Raw genomic sequence first — 12,804 nt, 5'->3', positions numbered from 1 at the left:
ATGCTTTAATTATTTATAAGGAAAACCTACCATATTTTATTGATAGAACTTGAAAATACATTATGTAAATTACACTTTATATGACATCAGAAGACCACGGATATGTTCCAATTGTAATCACAATCCCGTCCTCTTTTCCGCGATTGTAGCATCACCGAATCGGACTTGATACTGGATTTGTATTTGCATGAACAACACGACGGGTGCCACATGTGGAGCCAGAAATACTTATACCCTTACGGAATACGAGTTCACTCTCTTTTTTGTGGGTTGGGTTTATATCGCCCAAACTTAATGTGCATTGTGGACTTATTCATCGTTTTTTGTTTTTTGTCATAGCGTAGTCCGTTTTCTTCGACTTATGAGTTTTGTCTGTCCCCTTGGCATCGTCCGCCTCTTTTCTTCATTTAGTGCGTCCAAATCACTTTTGTGGCTTTACCACCATCATGAACGCTCAAATCCAAACATTTATAAGCTAAGGATGTATAGACATCTGAATACATGCGGAGCTATGTGACTAAAAGGGAAATAAAAAGAATATTCAAATTCGTCTTAGGTCAACATTCCTTGATGGATAAAGATAGTGTCTTAATTTATCAACGGATTATTAAAGAAACGGTATGTAATAATTCAATAGGCAAGCGTGTAAAGAATTGATATAGATCTATACTTTCTTTTGATATTACAAACAATTACCCACAAGTTACAAATATGAACACCAAATCACAGCATCCATTTTATTTTTCAAAGTGTTCAACCTTTACAAAAACGGTTTTGAGCAAACATTAATATGATGACAACATAGTATGACAATAATAAATAAGAAAGCATTTAAATGAAGTTTAATTAAACAAGCACTATGCATTTTTATTAACATTGATTCATCACACAAGTGCAAATACTGACAGGTAATATAGCTATATTCAGAAATAAATATACTAAGTATCACAGATTGATATTCTATATATATGTACAAAGCATCTGATGCTGAATTATTTCTCTTGTCTAGAAAATATACTTTAGCTTTAATGGTGCAAGAACCATCATCATATAGATCGGCAAAATACAAATGATAGAAAGAAAGAAAGAAATAACCATATTATGCAAAAGAAACAGAAAAAAAATAACAATAATAGACACATATACATAACAAAATTGCTCATCAACAAATTCCAATGCATACATTATCACAGTATCTATGTTAGCAGTAATACTGATTCAGGACCGACATAAACTTTACTTAAATGTGTATTTCAAATACTGATTTTTGTTCATAAATAACGTGCAAGATTTTCATTTGTACTTCTTTTGATTAAATGTCTAATCTGTCCTTAAACTGAGACAATGCGTGGTGACATTGGGAAGGTTTTACGCATTCCAAGACATTTTTCTCTGTCGATGAAAATACTGTTGTTTTTAATGGCTAAATCTTGTTCTAAAGCTGCTTTCGTACGGAGCAGTTCTTGGAGGGAGTTCTCAGCCATTCTAAGTTTCATCTGGAGAGATTCTACTGTTTCTGTGATCTCTTGTACTTCTGATACAAGCCTGAAAAATACGTAAGATGATGGTTAGTTCACGTGCACGATCATTTAAAAAACAAATACATAGTGCTATAAAAACTAAATTTAAAAGGTTCTATATATATTCTACAAGGGTCATCTTAATCAAGTGTAATGTTAATGAATGGGTTTTCATTTAAAGTATGAAATTTTGTGATGCTCTATTTACTGAGTTAAATGTTACTTTAAATGTTTTATTACTATTGTATATACCTGTGTTGTACTGGATCTCTACATAATTCAACATTAGGTCTGTGTGTTCTGGTTTCCAGACGAGAATGAGCCACCTGCATGGGGTGTTCCTTATCCTGGATGGCTTTCTTTATTAATTCAATGTTCTTCTCCATGTCGAAAATCTCTTGAAGAACCTGAACAAAAAATAATAAGTATGTATATCGATGGATAGTTTAGAGTTAAAATTGCCATAAGTAACAAATGTTTTTTCGCTATTATATGAACATGAAAATCCTTTCAAAATGAAGTCCGAGTTCAAATTAAAAAGAAAGAATGATCAGGATTAATTAGTGAACTACAGGATTCGTTAGTGAACTAATATACTAAACACGGAGATTCAGGCTATACGTCAATGAAACAAAAAGCAAACAAAACAAATTTCAGCATATTTCAAATGGTAAACGGAGTGTGCATTTTTTTAAGCAAATTTTCCAGATGATTACAAAAAATAATCAATAACATTTGTAATAACTCTATGTTTCTATAGGATTACAAAAGCAAAAAATACCACTATGCTCGTTTGATTTATGTTTCCAAGCATCAATATCTAAATATATGATAATACTAAAATAATCATGAAACAATAAATGATCCTGGAAGTAAGACCAACCTTGGACAGATGTGTCTGGAGTCTGTTCCTTGCATCAGTTGATTCCTGGCATCTCTTGGTGAGATTAACATTGACATTATTCCATTCCTGCCACATTTCATTTGCACATGAGTTGAGCACACTTTCGATCTCGTTTCTCATTTGACGGGAGGCAGCTCTCTCACTCTGTGATCTTTGAATGTTGTCATTGCTGAACTTAGCCCATGACTCTGGTACTGATACACTAAAAATGACATACAACTTTATTACCTAAATACATTTTTATTAATTAGTCTTTGTGCTACTTCTGAATCACTTCCGAGGAAATGTAGATTTCTAAACATTGACCAAAAAAACGAACAAATAAAGAAAGTAAATTAAAACATTACTTTGTTTTAGTACGCCGCTTTACATGTATTCCTCGTGTGGAGCAAACTATGACTACCAGCACACCCTTTGTTGACAGTTGTTTAGGGCACTGTAATGTCTTGCTGGTTTTGTATTTGTTATATTTGTTTCGATACTGTCTTGTTTAACATTTTTATTTATATTGTCCCTATATTCGATTTAAATTGTCTTAAGATTTACAATGATTTTAATCTTCACTGTTAATCCTCTTTTTTTATTCTTAAAATATCTTATAAGTTACATACGTGTGGTCTACTCTTGCAATTCCATTGTGGAATGATAATCCCCTGGAATTGTTCCTCATCTGATGACAGGAATTGTCAAGGTTCAATGCATTGAATTTATCACCTTCATCTTTTTCTAATTCGTGTTGTGCAGCACGATTAAGACTGCAAACAAACAAGATAACAAGTAAGTGGAAATGAACAGTTACTAGAACAGATAACAAAGAAAGAATATGGGTAAACAAGGCTTTAAGAACCTATGATTATGTAGTGAACATAGAATAACAAATGAAAATCAGGAGTTGTGGTGTATCTACTAATGCGACTGTGGACCACCAAAGATAGCATCGAAAAAAAGTCAACATAATCTAAAAGTCACAGTAAACAAAGGTTTTCTTTGAATCGAATTTGTAATGTGTACGTTTTGAGAGATATGCGATTACAAGTGAGGTATCAATTTTGCATGAATCGCGGACATGATTCTTGCTTAAAAATTGTACGTCGTACGCATTGACCAAAACTGCCGGTTCAATATTCTCATATTTACAGGAAGTATGATGTAGAATAACATCTTAATACAAGCGTTATGATTAAGATTTACTTTTTGTTCACCATGAAACGACGGTAGCACGTATCTCAAAATGGATACCTGTTTTCATACTATATGAAAGTTTATAACAACACCGCATGGCGTATGTTTATCCTATAGAAAAACACAAATTACATAGAATGCAAACCTACTGTAGGTATAAAAGTAACTATATATTTGTTTTCGACGCATGGACAATCTTAAAAACATGATGATATACATGTGAATTGACAATGATATATACATAAGAAGAAAAACCGATGTTTTAATATTACCAAGGAAAACGTTATGTAATTTATACTAGAATAGAACAGACGATAACAACTTTCAGTTAATTGTGAATAACACTTAAAAATACAAAAATGACAACTTAATATTTTATCAGTTAGCTTATAACTTACCCAAGTTGAACGTTAGCACGTTCTACGGTGTTTCTCATCTTGTCTTGGCATCTTTTTATGATATCTACTTCCTATAAAAAGAAACCAAATATTTGTGTGTTTCATATTTGTATGGCTATTATGTTTGTTTATATATATATATATGTGAGTGTGAATGTGGATATTAAACCATTTAAAATATCGATGAACAGAGATCTCCAGGCAGTATTCGCAAAAAACAAAACAGTTTTATACAAAAATATTAGTATAAAATGGAACAGTGTTCTTTTAGGGGAAACGTCTTCAGAGAAAACAGATGAAATGTATATCGATCAAAATCTGTTTTAACTTTTGTGTAAGGCAAGTCACGAATGTGCAGCATTTTTTCACTCTCTCAGTTTGACTTATGAAACAAAACTGCATACCAATTAAAAGTATTTATAACAAGTATTACTACCCACACTTTCTAATATGACGTCTTTAATTTATTCCATTTTATGACTTTTTAGCCAAAATAACTTAGATCTCGTATTTTATAACTTAAAATCTGTTTATCATAATGATAAAATCTGTATTTTTGTATGAAGAAGACGTCAAAAGAATCTATAAAAATATACTGTTAAACAAAACAGCACAGCCCTCTGCAAATACTGGGTACTCTAAAAATAATTTGTTATCTTATGGTTTACATAGTCTGGTATAATTTACCTGGAACCAACATATAATTATGTATCAGTCCCATGATTTACACAGTTTAAATATTTGATGGAGTCTTGAGGTTTTTCAGTACAAACAATCTTTTAGTGACAAAAATACATCCTTGAAGATATAAGTGTGCATGTAGGCTACAATGAAGAAACGTCCTTTTGACAGGTTAAAACTGGGTATTTTTTTCTTCTGTTCATATTCATATCTTTTAGTTTAAACTTATTGTCTGTTTTTTTCCAAAATGATATGATCAGTATGTGTTTTTGGTTTGGCTACAAAATGTAAATAGCAAAAAGTGTCGTCTGAATATTATGTTAGTAAAAAAGGCTAATTTCCCTTGTCACCAAGGTTATTTAAAAAAAAGTGTTTATCTAAACTATAAAATTTACAGTGTCACAGCTTCGTGTGTGACCTTTAAGATTGAAACAATATTTTATCGAATACGAATGAAAAACCTGGAACAACATTTGTAACCACTTTTTTGGATATATAAAAAAAATTGGCCGGGAAATCTTTTAGCATCTTTATAATTTAGATTTAAAATAAGCAATTTAAGTAAGTCCATTTACTTTCCAATTAGACTCTTCATTTGATTTCAACAAATTCGGGGAAGTTCGCAATACTTTTGGAATTTATTAGAATGATAGAATTAAAGGGTCAGCTCAGACTGATATATGCCATATGTTCGTTACTATGACTCTTTTATAAATGCACTTCGGTAATTAAAAATGCTTTATATGGATTAAAAGGTTTAAACTGGATAATGAAAGGAAAGCAAATATCGGTTTAAATAAATACGTTTAATTTCATAAATACCATTCTTTAAATGTCTGTGGTTTAAACAGGATTAATACCAAAAATAAATGAAATACTAGTATGTAATACAATTACATACAGATGTAAGAAAAACGTTCTATCTACTAAAGTAAATGCTCAGTACATTGGTTTGAATTATTGTATATTTGCCTCAAGTATATAATTGATAGAAACAAATGTCTTACCCGAATCAATTCTTTCTCAGGGTTATCATGGACAAGGTCAATTCCTTGACGTTTCTCTCTGTGGTACAGACACTCTTGAGAAATATGAAGAGGATTTTCAGTCTCCTGTAGTGCTTTCTCCAAAATTCTCTTTGCTTCATTCAGGGCTCCAATTTCTGTCATCATGTTATCTGTTTCATGATTAACCTCCGTTTTCCAGAATGAAATATCACCGATTCTCTCTCCAAGACGTTTTCCAACGTCGCTTTGTGTTCTCTTTGTTTTGTCGTCCGTTTCTCTGCATAGACGAACTGTATCAAATCGTAGACGTTCAGCAGCACTTCTTGTTTTATCCGATACTAAATAATTACTTTGATTTGAATTAGCCCAATCGTTAGGAGAAAATCGTGTATACATAGCGTTTCTAGCCGCAGCAAACACTGAAGGAACTTTAACATTGTCCAATTCAGAAAGTTGATTCCTAGCAGAAAAAGGTTCTGGCATACTTCTGACTAAAGCTGAACTAGGATTAACACGTGCGGTTTGGTAGTATGTACTTGGCCTCCACGGAAGTGTGGTTAAAGATCTCCTCAGAGGTGAAGGGGCAGGATAAGTGTCATTTGCCTTATATGAAGCTTGCATTGTACTTATACTAGGCAAAAATGTTTGTGTATTGCTACCACCTAGCCTTGGCCCGGTCATATAAGTGGCAGTCTGTGTGTGACCCAAGTATTCCATCTTGGGAGGTCTAAATGTAGGTACGGCTTCTGAAAATATAAACAAATGTAGAAATTAATTGAAATTTAACACATTATGAAATTTATATTGACATGAAATAAATTGGGAGAAATATCCTTTCATGACAAAGCTAAAACTTGCAAATAACTGTTTCTGCATATAGACATTTAAAAAGTTAGTTTCAAGTCTTGTTGCGATCAAATATTTTCGACCATTTAGACTGATTTGTTCGTGAATCTTATTTCTCTTTTTAGTCTTAACAACCGTTTGTCATTAATTGGAGTGATAGATATATTCTCAATTGAAGTAAAATGGAAGAGACTTTACTCAATACGACACATCAGAAATGTGAATTCTGTATATGTAGCTGGGGGTACTTGCTGTTTTATTATGAAGATATGCCTGTGATGCATAAATGAATTCAATAGGAATGAAATACCTATAACGTGTTTTTGGATGCATAAAGTGTGACTGTGTGGCTGAGGTTTCATTTAGACTTGATTGTCGCGGTGTATGATAGTAGAACATATATTTAACGAAATACACTTAGAGACTAGGACCTATGCAGCGGTATTTATACCATCATCACCGATTAGCGTATAGTACATGCATTGTGTTTGAACAATATGCAATAAACTAAAAAAAAAAATCGAAGCATACGTGTTTGCCCAATAAACGTGATTCTATTATAGCACCAACTGCAATTATACAAAAAAAAAATCATCAAAAAACGTGGAACTACAATCCCCCTTTTAAGGCCTTTAATGATCGGTCATTTACTATTATAATGTAAAGGTTTCTTCAGTGAAACCATTCTTGATAGAATGTATCCCCTATTTTAGTTATTTTTAATTTACACAGCATATATGAACTATTTACTTTAAAATTCTGCCAGTGTTAAAAAGTATCATAGAAAAAATATGATTAAACGGTAAAAAAAAAAAGGTGCAAATAATTATAGATATATATATATATAATTATTTGCACCATTTTTATATACCACATGTTGACATATAGTTTTTGTTAATAAATAAACTTTAAGTGAATAAAATATAATTCATATACACTATCTTTAAATTATTCAATTAATAAATACCTGATGTGAATCGAACCAGACACCAGCGACTGTGTGATATTAAAATTGATAAATTTTAATAATTGTTAATCCTCGTTCAATTTAAATGGCCACATACAAATTGAAATAGTCAATGTTTACTAGGCTATCGCTGCTTAGAGACACCAAGCAACGAGGAAGGAAAGTGCTCTGGTGCACTATCGATCGAAATACGGTTGACTAGCCCGACAAGGGTCAAATAATAATGTCATATAAAATCTATATGTGTTAATAACTAAATAATGTGCTGTAATCAGATCACGCTTATTTAAAATATAATGTTACATGGCTACGTTTACATGTAATTTCATATCTATATTTTTTATCAACTGTTAATTTTAAATGGTTTGGTTTTAATTGCTTAACATCCTATTATAACTTTAATTATTCCTTAAACAATAACCATCATAAGGCTGTACAAAACACGCTGTAACGACAGGGGTTATCTAATAGCCCCTGGTTGTTTAATTAAATGCATATGATAAAAAAATCTCTAATCCTGCAGTTAGCAATCTATTATTACTGGAGATTCGAACTTTGTAGAAAATCTGTTTTAGACGTGCAGCTATAAATTTTAGCCCACAATCCATTTAAAATCAATATAACTACCGATCACTTCAGAAACTTGTTTCATTCTTTTTTTTTATTACAAAAGATTAATATCTCAGTTTTCTAATGTACATTTTGTAATTGCAAGGAATTATAAAAATAAAAAGATTGTATATTTAGAAATTTGCAATTCCTTGGATATATATTGTGATATGTATCAAAGATCTATTCATTAGAAAAGAAATTACAAATTATTGAGATATCTTTTTTTAATTTTTTAATATAGAAATTTCCGACGCATTTATGATACTTTGAAATAAAAACTTTCCAGGTGCACGTGTTTTCCTTGAGGATATCAAAGATATCAAAGAAACATTCCGGCATTTTTATTTCACAGATGCTAAATAAGCACGCTGCGTTGCTTCAAGTCTTGAGAGACAAAGATCTTTTTTAGATTCATAGGAACTCGGCATATTCAAGTGTACCGGTGTAATAAAATGTTATATAAAAATATATATATTAAAAAAAGAGTTACAGTATCATCAAAATGTATGTTACTGCATACATGTAAATATTTAGTTTTAAAAACTAGATAAAAAAGTTTAATTATACATATTTTTGGTTTTAGGAATTGTTTCTAAAATCAGGTATGAGTAAAATTAATACATGATTCTACATTCTTTTTTACAATGCATATCAAAATATAGAGTGATTTGGATAAAAAATATTGAAAAAAAACCTGTTGGATTGAACTGGGAACAGTATATCTAATCAATATATATGTTCCTGGATTGAAATATCCTTACCATTTGCAGAGTAAAGTTTGGCACACCGACAAGCCTCACAAGGAAAAGAGGCAGTAAGCAGGTCCCCTGGCATTCTTCAAAGTAAATGTTTTCTTTGAAAAAATGCGCTTTCTAACTTATTTTTTAGCGACTTCCCGAAATGCACCTTTGTGGGCGTGTCACAAATCTAAGGGAGACAATTTGTAAACAATATGGCTGACGTTCCTGGCAATGCACCACAACGTGAGTGATATTAATGTTCTTTTTTCCAATAAAGTAATCAGTGGAGTGTGATTGACAATTTAAATACATTTTGTAACTATCTGAAGATTTTTCAATAACTTATTTCACATTTTCTTACAGTTTTCCTAATATAATATCGTCCGTCTTACCTGTAACTGCGTCTCGGTATAAAATGATCACTGATTACAAAATTATTTGTCCTTAGAAACACCTTTCATACACCGTTAAACATATTGATTTCTACGTTGTCATTACCTGTTAAGTTAATTAATACCTTGATTGCGTAATCTAGAGAGTATGTGATCAATTAATCTTTTTTCTTAGACGAACCATGAAAAAACATGTTTCTTATTTTTTTTTATATATTTTGTAAATGTCAGTTGGTATCATTCCTGTATTTGAATTTACACCAATAAATTTATTTGAATTTGAATATTTGAATTTATATATTTATTAGGTATATCAGAGATGAGAGATTTGTGATTTTATATGTCTCTGGATATATTAACAATATACATTTTATATTCAAATACTTATTTGGTAAACCACAATGACGAAAATGAATAGAGTTCTGATAACATTTTTTCCTATGAATTTGTGTTACATTTATTCATGAACTTACAATGCTCTCGAGATTTTATTTGATTATAACAGATATTCTAAACTTTTAGAAATGACCATGGTCTTCTTGTTATTCCATAGTTGGTAAGCATGGGATAGCTGCTTCAGTTCAAAGTTAGCCAGAAATTGAAAAAAAAGTTATCTACTAGTACAATGTATATCATATACTGTATATGATTTATCAACATTGTTTGCTTCTTACTGTCAAGTGGAAGATATCATTGAATAAATAAGTTATAAAATCGTTAGATTTGTTAAGCCACAACAAAGAGTTTATCTTAGCAGAGAGCATGACACTTTCCAACATTCACAGAATTGTAGTTCTCAGTGTTTATACATTCTAATACATGTTATGTATTTATTCTCTGAAGAAGAAATTTAAAATGCCCATTCACATGATTCAAGACCAGTAATTAATGAAAGTTTCATAATTTATGGATAAAATTTAAAGGTTAGTGTAGGTCCCTCACCATCTAAATGTGTATGAATGTAGTGCCCAATTGTATGTTTTTTTTGTCAGATTCCCTTACTGTTATGACAGTGATCACCCACTGTATGTCTGTTAATGAAGACTTAGCCTCAAGACTTGTAACCATTAATTTCAAGTTTATGTTTAAAAATAATTGAAAATATTAATGGAATACATGCTACTCCTATTTCAATGCCTTTTGAGCAGTCTACATTCTTTTGTATAAAAACCCTATTGAAACATGTTTTCAGATTGTCCTGGAACAAAGAGTGAAGAAGCTGGTAAAGTTGATGCATGTTCAGGTTGTCCAAACCAGTCCATTTGTGCCAGCAGCTTACCAAAGGGACCAGATAAAGGTAGTAGTTTTGATTAAATAAAATAATATATGTATTGATTGTATGTGTGAACTGTTGAGACGATAAATGAGTTCTTTAAAAAAATTATGGGTTAAACATACTGTCTTGTTTTTAAATTTATATCGATTTCAGACCCTATTCAAAGTAACATTGTACATAAATATCTACACATATATTGTTCTCGCCATGATATTGCAATTGTGTTGAAGGGTTAGAAAACAACAAAAAATATCTATATTTAAAAGTCATTTTCCAAAGGGAATTTATTTTCCAAATTATTGTAATTAGATAAAACATATAGATTTATAAACAAAAATATGCACTTAATGTCTCTGGTGACATTAAGAAACAAAAAATAGATCAATCAATATACACATGAATTAACATACAGCAGAACTTTCAAAGATACTGTAAAAGCAAATTTGAATAATGGTTTTAAAGTACATGTACATTAAAACCACATGGATTTTTCAGACACCTAGTAAGGGTTAACATGGTTAAGTATGTGGCCCATTAAATGTGTATAGATGCAAAAATAGTTATTTTCTCTCCAAATCACACGGAAATTTTCTCAGTCAAATTTATCTTTTGGTGTACCATTATAGTTAGTTTATTTTTATATGAAATTACATAAAACTATTGTTGTATGTAGTCATGTAACAAGTATACAAATACGAAGATGTGATATAATTGCCAATGAGACAACTCTCCACCAGAAACCAAATGACATAGAAGGTAACAGCTATAGGTCACCATACGGTCTTCAACAATGAGCAAAACCCATACAGCATAGTCAGCTATAAAAGGCCCGAAATGACAAATGTAAAAGTTAAAACAATTCAAACGAGAAAACTAACAGCCTGATTTATGTGCAAAGTAATGAACGAAAAACAAATATATGATATACAGCAGCGAAAGACATCCACTGAATTACAGGCTCCTAACTTGGAACAGGCACATACAGAATGTGGCGGGGTTAAACTAGTTTGAAGGCGCCAATCCTTCCCTAACCTGGGACAGTGTTGTAACAGTACAACATAAGAACAAACTATAAAAATCAGTTGAAAAGGGCTTAATTTTGGTTAGGTAGATGTCAAGATGATCAATTCACATGATTATAAACATACACTTAGATGTTGTACGCTTAACATGCTTAAGCATCATAATTTATAGAATCACAATTTTTATTAGAACTTAGTCCTTTCTTCAGGTTAACTCTATATAAGCCTTTCAACAGTTGATAGCAATGATAGATATGATGTTCAGGCTAATGAGACTGCAACCTGAAGACCCAGGCATACCAATGGAAGAAATTTTATTTTTTTTACTGTCCAATTTACATGCAGCACTAGTAAATAGTCTAAACTGTTATTTTTTGTTATGTTTCTTGTGGATTTTGATTAATGACTTAAAAAAGAGCATTTAAATGCTTCTTGCATCATGTACATGTAGTTTTAAAAATTTGTTTACAAAAGTAGTGAAATTTTCTTTTTAATACTTTTAATCAACATTGGTCTGGCATTTATTATTTCATTGTGTGTAAATTTCATTATGCTATATTTAGATGTGGGGGAAATTAAGAAAAGACTATCATCTGTGAAACATAAAATCATAGTTTTATCTGGAAAAGGAGGTGTGGGGAAAAGTACATTTACAGCTCATCTGGCACATGGACTAGCTGCAGGGAATGAAAAACAGGTAAGTGGAGTGAAGGTTAGAAATACAGTGGATGTCTTATATTTATCTAAGCTGTAGGGAATTATAGGTGTCAGGTACCCACTACACTACCCTGATGCTGTACTGTGTACATGCTGTAGTAGTTCTCTTTAATCTCATCAGAATAGGATTGCCCAAAGGTTTTATAACAATTTAAAATTTTGTTCTACATACAATGTTTGTGAAACAAAATTATAATTGTAAAATACCCCATCGCAAGGATGTTTTTAAGAATTTTAAAACATATATTTTTTTTTGTTGCTTTTTTTGATGGGTTGTACCCTGAAGTAGAGGTAAAAAAGCTCAGTCAAGGCATATGGCTTCAGATACATGTAGTACAGCATTGTATTTTGCATGAACAAATATCACATATTGGTGTATATTTGAATTAGGGAAGTAAATACTAGTAAAAGTGAAAAATTATAAACTTTTAAGTAGAGTGTGATAAAAAGTTAGATATAAAATATTTTTAAGTCAAAATATCCTGATAGTGTGCATATGAGAAATAAAAATATACTAAAATTGATGATCAAAACAAGGAT

General features: G+C 31.1%; 2 protein-coding genes across 3 annotated transcripts in view; one reads left to right on the top strand and one right to left on the bottom strand.

Annotated features, from left to right (window-relative positions):
• Positions 1–723: 723 nt before the first annotated feature.
• LOC127707721 (tektin-3-like) lies at positions 724–8,966 on the bottom strand. Of its 2 annotated transcripts, none has more exons than XM_052212426.1 (7): positions 8,879–8,966; positions 5,693–6,438; positions 4,005–4,075; positions 3,036–3,179; positions 2,404–2,626; positions 1,773–1,927; positions 724–1,545 (listed from the first exon to the last, which is right to left on the bottom strand). In XM_052212426.1, the coding sequence occupies exons 1-7, from the start codon at positions 8,949–8,951 to the stop codon at positions 1,332–1,334; spliced, it is 1,626 nt and encodes a 541-aa protein (XP_052068386.1). In that variant the 5' UTR covers positions 8,952–8,966; the 3' UTR covers positions 724–1,331. The 2 variants fall into 2 exon arrangements, with proteins under 2 accessions (XP_052068386.1, XP_052068387.1); XM_052212427.1 differs by lacking the exon at positions 8,879–8,966 and adding an exon at positions 7,506–7,626.
• A 52-nt stretch (positions 8,967–9,018) lies between these two features.
• LOC127707733 (cytosolic Fe-S cluster assembly factor NUBP1 homolog) overlaps positions 9,019–12,804 on the top strand; it is a 35,775-nt gene continuing 31,989 nt past the window's right edge. Inside the window, exons 1-3 of the mRNA XM_052212446.1 lie at positions 9,019–9,100; positions 10,442–10,546; positions 12,111–12,244. Coding sequence (XP_052068406.1) covers positions 9,070–9,100; positions 10,442–10,546; positions 12,111–12,244 — 270 coding nt within the window. The 5' untranslated portion in view covers positions 9,019–9,069. The remainder of the gene's footprint in view (positions 9,101–10,441; positions 10,547–12,110; positions 12,245–12,804) is intronic.

This window comes from Mytilus californianus, unplaced genomic scaffold, assembly GCF_021869535.1.
Source record: "Mytilus californianus isolate M0D057914Y unplaced genomic scaffold, xbMytCali1.0.p SCAF_7, whole genome shotgun sequence".
Classification (NCBI taxonomy): Eukaryota; Metazoa; Mollusca; class Bivalvia; order Mytilida; family Mytilidae; genus Mytilus; species Mytilus californianus.
The sequence above is the reverse complement of the archived record's forward strand: the minus strand, read 5'-3'. Positions and strand labels throughout refer to the sequence as shown.